Source organism: Phyllobates terribilis, unplaced genomic scaffold (assembly GCF_046119375.1).
Source record: "Phyllobates terribilis strain yellow unplaced genomic scaffold, ASM4611937v1 Scaffold_6__1_contigs__length_29720123, whole genome shotgun sequence".
In the NCBI taxonomy this organism is placed as follows: Eukaryota; Metazoa; Chordata; class Amphibia; order Anura; family Dendrobatidae; genus Phyllobates; species Phyllobates terribilis.
Genome location: NW_027362766.1, coordinates 24064711 through 24077228, shown reverse-complemented (window position 1 = coordinate 24077228; position 12518 = coordinate 24064711). Strand labels below are relative to the sequence as shown.

At 35.1% G+C, this 12518-nt stretch overlaps 1 protein-coding gene across 1 annotated transcript in view; it reads right to left on the bottom strand.

The window, feature by feature from the left end:
• Positions 1-2094: 2094 nt before the first annotated feature.
• Positions 2095-12518, bottom strand: part of LOC141152596 (olfactory receptor 6N1-like) — a 51699-nt gene continuing 41275 nt past the window's right edge. The window contains exon 3 of the mRNA XM_073637150.1: positions 2095-3084. Within this exon, the coding sequence (XP_073493251.1) occupies positions 2095-3084 (990 nt within the window). The remainder of the gene's footprint in view (positions 3085-12518) is intronic.

The window sequence follows — 12518 nt, the reverse complement described above, 5'->3', positions numbered from 1 at the left end:
TTCTTATGTGAGGGCTTTACACAAAAAGATTAAGCAAGTACATGATAATGTCTTCAGTTCTCTTCCAGATCCAGATCAAGACTCTTGCAGCCATACGCTGCAACCTGGAGACTGGGTGGTTAAAAAAAGACACGTGAGGAAAAGCCTAGATCCACGGTTTGACGGACCCTTTCAAGTTCTGTTGACCACAAGTACAGCCGTTAAGCTAGAGGGAAAAGAGACCTGGATCCACGCGTCCCATTGCAAAAAGATACTAGGAGAACCAGCGGACAAAGAATGATGACATTGTTTATACTTACCTGCATACTTACAACCACAGGTGCATGGACTAGGTTGAGCGCCACAGATGGAGATGACAATAGATTCATTAGACACCATCTTTCTCTAATCGATGGACTAAAGGAGCAAAACCAGACTATTGCTAATTGTTGGATATGTACACATGCCCCTGTTACGTCCACTAGCATACCCTTTCTCGCTGTCCCGGTCTCATGGGAAGAGATAAACTTTTGAGTGAACTGTTCAGATACTTTGGCCAATAATTCCACACAGAGATTTTCCTTTCTAAATCCCGCAAATTGGTTTAAAGGTATCGGTGGGTGGTTGGCTGGTATAGTACAAGCTATTTTACAGGTTTTGCTAATGTGTCTTGCGGTTTATTTGGTTTTTAAGCTTTTTTTAATGTGTATTCAGCATTGTACTAAAAGAAAACATAGAAATTCGTATTGATAAATGAAGGAACAAAAGGATGGAATGTTATAGCAGAAGATGGAGTCCCTCAAGTTTAAAGGCCCCATCTGTGCTATATAAGTCTGACAGTTATTTTAGGTGAAAACAACAGCTATGAATGTTCCTTCTTGTATCAATAGCGTGTCCTTGGGAGAAGATAAAGTGATTCTCCCTGGCCAGATGTTTCTTCTAGTGTAGCAATAATGTGTTCTTGCAGAAAGATGAAATGACCTTGCTAACTAGATAAGTCTAATTAAATATTTTAAAGCATACAGAAACTAGCTTTTTTCGCTTGTTCAGGTAAACTGTATAATCGAACCATATATGGCAAATCCGTTTCCTGCCTTTAGGGTGTATATTAGCCCTGTGTTTTGTAATAAAGTTTTTAGAGTATGTTTAGACACAAACATCCTGTCCTGTGTCTTCATTCTCTCCGAGCTCGTAATCCAAAGGATAGAAGACCCAAAATTCAGTGACGACAAAAGTATACAAAAAAAATACATATATTTTTTTGAAAACATGCACACTTCGTGAGGAAGACAGTTCTGTATATATTTCTGAATTATGGAGATTTTTCATTTGTCTTTTAAAACAAAAATATAGGACTTACCCATCTCTAAAGCCAGAAAGCACGCTTTCTGTAACACAAAAACCTTGGTTTTAGGATTTTATTTAATAGCAAAATTAGGACAGAGGGCTCCTTGCTTGCAATGTGTGCTAAGGTGCTGTCACTGCAGTATTTAACAAATCAATCAATTCACAGTCAAACTGACTATTCAGGTCCAGCACTTCCCTATATCACTTAAATCTTTTGCTTGTTATTTGCAGATGAGGCTAGCACTCCCATTTTTAATGTGCTTCCACTCTGCTGTAGTAAATCACAATCAGGTTCAAGCATTTTTCTAACCCTACGTGAAATGAGCAGCAATGAACTCTGACCTGTTATCCATATATTGTTCAGGCATAAAATAGCGCACCTTGGCTGGCCCTCATATTTTATACCGGCTGTGATAGGCCCCCTTATTAGCTGGGCTAGACCATGTATTGTGATAGCTGCAGTGCATTATGGGGAAGGTTTCTTGGCAATGCCTGACGCCATTAGTTCACTCTCTTAAGTCTTCAGCAGTTTGTGAAATGGCGTCAGACATTTATTTATTTGTATATATTTATGATCTTTGTAAATTGGTTTACATAGTTTCCAAATTCACGTAGACCTGTAAATTTCAGGAAATTTGACTCTAGGTCCATCCTCCATGGGTCGATCCACTAATCTGTAGATGTAACTGTTGATTTGATTGTAGGAGGAATCATAAAACAATTGTTTGTAACATTTTAATATCTTTTCCTTTTTGTTCCTTCTTTCTTTTATGAATATCTGCAATGGACTAAGTGAACGTGGTTTATCCTTATCTGACCAAGGGCTCTTAGTAATTTCGATTTTCTTAGCGCCGCTTTCACATCCTTGTTCCTTAAGGTATAAATAAATGGATTTAAAAATGGGATAATGACAATATATATAAGTGCAAGAAATTTGTCATGTTGACTGCCCTTAGGCCTAGCATATATAATAATGCCTGAGCTGTAGAACAAGGAGGCTACAGTGAGGTGAGATGAACAGGTGGAGAAGGCTTTCTTCTTGCCTCTAGTGCTTTTAATTCTTGAGATTAGGGCAATGATGTGGATATATAATCCTAAAATGATCAAGAATGGAAGAAAACTGGCAAATATAGTTGTTGAACTTGTGACCAGGTTGCTGATTATAGGATTAGAACATGCTAGATTCTGCAATGGAGCAAAATCACAGAAGAAATGGTTGACTTCATTGGGTCCACAAAAATCCAATTCAGCTGTAAATATCGTAGGTATGGCAATGATGAAACATCCAATAATCCATGGGGCAACTGCAAGTTCAATACAATGAATCTGGGTCATTATTCTTGAATAGTGCAAAGGGTTGTTAATGGCTAAATCCCGATCAAAAGCCATAACTATTAGAAGATAACATTCTGCTACTCCCAAAGAATCAAATGTATACAACTGGGCAAAGCATCCAATAAATGATATCTTACGGTTAGCTTCTATTAAAGTAGCTAGAAGTTTTGGAACAGTGACTGATACAAATATTATTTCCATAAGAGCAAAGGTGCCAATAAAAAAATACATTGGTGTATGAAGCAAATGCTCATACCTTACTAAGACAAGTATGACGCTGTTCCCCACAATACACGATACATAAGCCAAGAGTATAAATACAAAAAGTAAAATCTGTAGACTCTGTAAATCGGAAAATGCCAGAAGAATGAATTCCGTTACTGTGGTCTTATTGATTTTATTGCTTCTGTAAAATACAAATCCCTGTAAAAATAACAAAAAACAGCTATTAAAAGTATACAAAATGAAGTACTTTCAAAGGGACTGTCTCAACTTGATAATTCCTTGGTAAAACAATAAAGCTTCAGTGATTAACTGATATTGCAGATGTTTTGGAAGTTTCTGTTCTATCACTGAATTCATTAAAGGTGTGGTACAAGAGAAAATTCAGATTTGTAAATGTTAATAAAATTATAATAAAATATTAACAACTTTCAGAAAACTACTGTACATCAAAACGTGGACTTATGATAAAACCCAGATCACCGGAAAAGTTCAGAAGTTTTAAAAGGAACAAATAAAGATAATCTTGTTAGATACAACAAATGCACAACTCAGTCCACTCACCATTCGGAGTGTGGAGCCAAATCGCCTCACCGGGATCCGGTCAGAGAAGCCGCAGTAACTCAGATGAGAAAAAAGGGAAGGATGAGCCAACGTATCAGGCTAATTTCTCAAAATAAAACTTAGCTTTTATTGTGCCCATTAAAATATTGCTCCACACCAATTGCCCATATGGTGGACAAGGTCCTGATCCCCGTAGTGCACCATATGGACAATTGGTGTTCAGGAATGTTTTAATGGGCACAATAGAAGCTAAATTTTATTTTAAGAAATTAGCCTGATATGCTGTATCATCCTTCCATTTTATCTAATCTTGTTAGACATCTATGGATATGGACAGACATCTATGGATATGGATAGACATCTATTGATATGGACAGACATCTATGGATATGGATAGACATCTATTGATATGGACAGACATCTATGGATATGGATAGACATCTATTGATATGGACAGACATCTATGGATATGGATAGACATCTATGGATATGGACAGACATCTATGGATATGGATAGACATGTATTGATATGGATAGACATCTATGGATATGGATAGACATCTATTGATATGGACAGACATCTATGGATATGGATAGACATCTATTGATATGGACAGACATCTATGGATAAGGATAGACATCTATTGATATGGACAGACATCTATGGATATGGATAGACATCTATTGATATGGATAGACATCTATGGTTATGGATAGACATGTATTGATATGGATAGACATCTATGGATATGGATAGACATCTATGGATATGGATATACATCTATTGATATGGACAGACATCTATGGATATGGATAGACATCTATGGATATGAACAGACATCTATGGATATGGATAGACATTTATTGATATGGATAGACATCTATTGATATGGATAGACATCTATGGATATGGATAGACATCTATGGATATGGATAGACATCTATTGATATGGATAGACATCTATTGATATGGATAGACAGCTATGGATATGGATAGACATCTATGGATATGGATAGACATCTATGGATATGGATAGACATCTATTGATATGGATAGACAGCTATGAATATGGACAGACATCTATGGATATGGATAGACATCTATGGATATGGATAGACATCTATTGATATGGATAGACATCTATGGATATGGACAGACATCTATGGATATGGATAGACATGTATGGATATGGATAGACATCTATGGATATGGATAGACATCTATCGATATGGACAGACATCTATGGATATGGATAGACATCTATTGATATGGATAGACATCTATGGATATGGATAGACATCTATTGCAATCGACAGACATCTATGGATATGGATAGACATCTATGGACATGGATAGACAGCTATTGATATGGATAGACATCTATTGATATGGATAGACATCTATTGATATGGACAGACATCGATGGATATGGACAGACATCTATTGATATGGACAGACATCTATTGATATGGACAGACATCTATGGATATGGATAGACATCTATGGATATGGATAGACAGCTATTGATATATATACATATCTATTGATATGGATAGACATCTATTGATATGGACAGACATCTATTGATATCGACAGACATCTATTGATATGGACAGACATCTATGGATATGGACAGACATCTATGGATATGGATAGACATGTATGGATATGGATAGACATCTATCGATATGGACAGACATCTATGGATATGGATAGACATCTATGGATATGGATAGACATCTATGGATATGGATAGACATCTATGGATATGGATAGACATCTATCGATATGGACAGACATCTATGGATATGGATAGACATCTATTGATATGGATAGACATCTATTGATATGGATAGACATCTATGGATATGGACAGACATCTATTGATATGGATAGACATCTATGAATATGGATAGACAGCTATTGATATGGACAGACATCTATGGATATGGATAGACATCTATGGATATGGATAGACAGCTATTGATATGGATAGACATCTATTGATATGGACAGACATCTATTGATAAGGACAGACATCTATGGATATGGATAGACATCTATGGATATGGATAGACATCTATGGATATGAATAGAAATCTATTGATATATACAGACATCTATGGATATGGACGGACATGTATTAATATGGATAGACATCTATGGATATGGATAGACATCTATGGATATGGATAGACAGCTATTGATATGGATAGACATCTATGGATATGGATAGACATCTATGGATATGGATAGACAGCTATTGATATATATAGATATCTATTGATATGCATAGACATCTATTCATATGGACAGACATCTATGGATATGGATAGACATCTATCGATATGGACAGACATCTATGGATATGGATAGACATCTATGGATATGGATAGACATCTATGGATATGGATAGAAACTTATTGATATGGATAGACATCTATGAATAAGGATAGACATCTATGGATATGGATAGACATCTATTGGTATCGATATACATCTATGGATATGGATAGACATCTATGGATATGGACGGACATGTATTGATATGGATAGACATCTATGGATATGGATAGACATCTATGGATATGGATATACATCTATTGATATCGATAGACATGTATGGATATGGATAGACATCTATTGATATGGATAGACATCTATGGTTATGGATAGACATGTATTGATATGGATAGACATCTATGGATATGGATAGACAGCTATTGATATGGATAGAAATTTATTGATATATATAGACATCTATTGATATGGATAGACATCTATTGATATGGATAGACATCTATGGATATGGATAGACATCTATTGATATGGATAGACATCTACGGATATGGATAGACATATATGGATATGGACAGACATGTATTGATATGGACAGACATCTATTGATATAGATAGACAGCTATGAGTATGGATAGACATCTATTGATATGGATAGACATCTATGGATATGGATAGACATCTATTGATATGGATAGACATCTATGGATATGGATAGACAGCTATGGATATGGATAGACATCTATGGATATGGATAGACATCTATGGATATGGATAGACATCTATTGATATGGATAGACAGCTATGAATATGGATAGACATCTATTGCAATCGACAGACATCTATGGATATGGATAGACATCTATGGATATGGATAGACAGCTATTGATATATATAGACATCTATTGATATGGATCGACATCTATTCATATGGACAGACATCTATGGATATGGATAGACATCTATGGATATGGATAGAGACTTATTGATATGGATAGACATCTATGAATATGGACAGACATCTATGGATATGGATAGACTGCTATCGATATGGACAGACATCTATGGATATGGATAGACATCTATGGATAGACATCTATCGATATGGACAGACATCTATGGATATGGACAGACATGTATTGATATGGATAGACATCTATGGATATGGACAGACATCTATGGATATAGATAGACATCTATGGATATGGATAGACATCTATGGATATGGATAGACATCTATGGATATGGATAGACAGCTATTGATATGGATAGACATCTATGGATATGGATAGACATCTATGGATATGGATAGACATCTATGGATATGGATAGACAGCTATTGATATGGATAGACATCTTTTGATATGGACAGACATCTATTGATATGGACAGACATCTATGGATATGGATAGACATCTATGGATATGGATAGACATCTATGGATATGGATAGACAGCTATTGATATGGATAGACATCTATGGATATGGATAGACATCTATGGATATGGATAGACAGCTATTGATATATATAGATATCTATTGATATGGACAGACATCTATTCATATGGACAGACATCTATGGATATGGATAGACATCTATGGATATGGATAGACAGCTATCGATATGGACAGACATTTATGGATATGGATAGACATCTATGGATATGGATAGACATCAATGGATATGGATAGAGACTTATTGATATGGATAGACATCTATGAATATGGACAGACATCTATGGATATGGATAGACATCTATGGATATGGATAGACAGCTATCGATATGGACAGACATCTATGGATATGGATAGACATCTATGGATATGGATAGACATCTATGGATATGGATAGAGACTTATTGATATGGATAGACATCTATGGATATGGATAGACATCTATGGATATGGATAGACAGCTATGAATGTGGATTGACAGCTATTGATATGGATAGACATCTATGGATATGGATAGACATCTATTGATATGGATAGACATCTATTGATATGGACAGACATCTATGGATATGGATAGACATCTATGGATATGGATAGACAGCTATTGATATGGATGGACATCTATTGATATGGACAGACATCTATTGATATGTACAGACATCTATGGATATGGATAGACATCTATGGATATGGATAGACAGCTATTGATATGGATAGACATCTATTGATATGGATAGACATCTATGGATATGGATAGATATCTATGGATATGGATAGACAGCTATTGATATGGATAGACATCTATTGATATGGACAGACATCTATTGATATGGACAGACATCAATGGATATGGATAGACATCTATGGATATGGATAGACATCTATGGATATGGATAGACATCTATGGATATGGATAGAGACTTATTGATATGGATAGACATCTATGAATATGGACAGACATCTATGGATATGGATAGACAGCTATCGATATGGACAGACATCTATGGATATGGATAGACATCTATGGATAGACATCTATCGATATGGACAGACATCTATGGATATGGACAGACATGTATTGATATGGATAGACATCTATGGATATGGACAGACATCTATGGATATAGATAGACATCTATGGATATGGATAGACATCTATGGATATGGATAGACATCTATGGATATGGATAGACGGCTATTGATATGGATAGACATCTATGGATATGGATAGACATCTATGGATATGGATAGACATCTATGGATATGGATAGACAGCTATTGATATGGATAGACATCTATTGATATGGACAGACATCTATTGATATGGACAGACATCTATGGATATGGATAGACATCTATGGATATGGATAGACATCTATGGATATGGATAGACAGCTATTGATATGGATAGACATCTATGGATATGGATAGACATCTATGGATATGGATAGACAGCTATTGATATATATAGATATCTATTGATATGGACAGACATCTATTCATATGGACAGACATCTATGGATATGGATAGACATCTATGGATATGGATAGACAGCTATCGATATGGACAGACATTTATGGATATGGATAGACGTCTATGGATATGGATAGACATCTATGGATATGGATAGAGACTTATTGATATGGATAGACATCTATGAATATGGACAGACATCTATGGATATGGATAGACATCTATGGATATGGATAGACAGCTATCGATATGGACAGACATCTATGGATATGGATAGACATCTATTGATATGGATAGACAGCTATGAATATGGATAGACATCTATTGCAATCGACAGACATCTATGGATATGGATAGACATCTATGGATATGGATAGACAGCTATTGATATGGGTAGACATCTATTGATATGGACAGACATCTATGGATATGGATAGACATCTATGGATATGGATAGACATCTATGGATATGGATAGACATCTATTGATATCGACAGACATCTATCGATATGGACAGACATCTATGGATATGGATAGACATCTATGGATATGGATAGACATCTATGGATATGGATAGACAGCTATTGATATATATATACATATCTATTGATATGGATAGACATCTATTGATATGGACAGACATCTATTGATATCGACAGACATCTATTGATATGGACAGACATCTATGGATATGGACAGACATCTATGGATATGGATAGACATGTTTGGATATGGATAGACATCTATGGATATGGATAGACATCTATCGATATGGACAGACATCTATGGATATGGATAGACATCTATGGATATGGATAGACATCTATTGATATGGATAGACATCTATGGATATGGATAGACATCTATTGATATGGATAGACATCTATGGATATGGATATACATCTATTGATATGGATAGACATCTATGAATATGGATAGACAGCTATTGATATGGACAGACATCTATGGATATGGATAGACATCTATGGATATGGATAGACAGCTATTGATATGGATAGACATCTATTGATATGGACAGACATCTATGGATATGGATAGATATCTATGGATATGGATAGACAGCTATTGATATGGATAGACATCTATTGATATGGACAGACATCTATTGATAAGGACAGACATCTATGGATATGGATAGACATCTATGGATATGGATAGAAATCTATTGATATATACAGACATCTATGGATATGGACGGACATGTATTAATATGGATAGACATCTATGGATATGGATAGACATCTATGGATATGGATAGACAGCTATTGATATGGATAGACATCTATGGATATGGATAGACATCTATGGATATGGATAGAAACTTATTGATATGGATAGACATCTATGAATAAGGATAGACATCTATGGATATGGATAGACATCTATGGTTATGGATAGACATCTATGACTATGGATAGACATCTATGGATATGGATAGACATCTATGGATATGGACGGACATGTATTGATATGGATAGACATCTATGGATATGGATAGACATCTATTGATATAGATAGACATCTATGGATGTGGATAGACATCTATTGATATGGATAGACATCTATGGTTATGGATAGACATGTATTGATATGGATAGACATCTATTGATATGGATAGACATCTATGGATATGGATAGACATCTATTGATATGGATAGACATCTATGGATATGGATAGACAGCTATTGATATGGATAGACATCTATTGATATGGATAGACATCTATTGATATGGATAGACATCTATGGATATGGATAGACAACTATTGATATGGATAGACATCTATTGATATGGATAGACATCTACGGATATGGATAGACATCTATGGATATGGACAGACATGTATTGATATGGACAGACATCTATTGATATAGATAGACAGCTATGAATATGGATAGACATCTATTGATATGGATAGACATCTATGGATATGGATAGACATCTATTGATATGGATAGACATCTATTGATATGGATAGACATCTATGGATATGGATAGACAGCTATGGATATGGATAGACATCTATGGATATGGATAGACATCTATTGATATGGATAGACAGCTATGAATATGGATAGACATCTATTGCAATCGACAGACATCTATGGATATGGATAGACATCTATGGATATGGATAGACAGCTATCGATATGGACAGACATCTATGGATATGGATAGACATCTATGGATATGGATAGAGACTTATTGATATGGATAGACATCTATGAATATGGACAGACATCTATGGATATGGATAGACAGCTATCGATATGGACAGACATCTATGGATATGGATAGACATCTATGGATAGACATCTATCGATATGGACAGCCATCTATGGATATGGACAGACAGACATGTATTGATATGGATAGACATCTATGGATATGGACAGACATCTATGGATATGGATAGACATCTATGGATATGGATAGACAGCTATTGATATGGATAGACATCTATTGATATGGACAGACATCTATTGATATGGACAGACATCTATGGATATGGATAGACATCTATGGATATGGATAGACATCTATGGATATGGATAGACATCTATTGATATATATAGACATCTATGGATATGGACGGACATGTATTGATATGGATAGACATCTATGGATATGGATAGACATCTATGGATATGGATAGACAGCTATTGATATGGATAGACATCTATGTATATGGATAGACATCTATGGATATGGATAGACAGCTATTGATATATATAGATATCTATTGATATGGACAGACATCTATTTATATGGACAGACATCTATGGATATGGATAGACATCTATGGATATGGATAGACAGCTATCGATATGGACAGACATCTATGGATATGGATAGACATCTATGGATATGGATAGAGACTTATTGATATGGATAGACATCTATGAATATGGACAGACATCTATTGATATGGATAGACATCTATGGATATGGATAGACAGCTATCGATATGGACAGACATCTATGGATATGGATAGACATCTATGGATATGGATAGACATCTATGGATATGGATAGAGACTTATTGATATGGATAGACATCTATGGATATGGATAAACATCTATGGATATGGATAGACAGCTATGAATGTGGATAGACAGCTATTGATATGGATAGACATCTATGGATATGGATAGACATCTAATGATATGGATAGACATCTATTGATATGGACAGACATCTATGGATATGGATAGACATCTATGGATATGGATAGACAGCTATTGATATGGATCGACATCTATTGATATGGACAGACATCTATTGATATGTACAGACATCTATGGATATGGATAGACATCTATGGATATGGATAGACAGCTATTGATATGGATAGACATCTATTGATATGGATAGACATCTATGGATATGGATAGATATCTATGGATATGGATAGACAGCTATTGATATGGATAGACATCTATTGATATGGACAGACATCTATTGATATGGACAGACATCTATGGATATGGATAGACATCTATGGATATGGATAGACAGTTATTGATATGGATAGACATATATGGATATGGATAGACATCTCTTGATACGGATAGACATCTATGGATATGGATAGACAGCTATTGATATATATAGACATCTATTGATATGGATAGACATCTATTCATATGGACAGACATCTATGGATATGGATAGACATCTATGGATAGACATCTATCGATATGGACAGACATGTATGGATATGGATAGACATCTATGGATATGGATAGACATCTATGGATATGGACAGACATGTATTGATATGGATAGACATCTATGGATATGGACAGACATGTATTGAT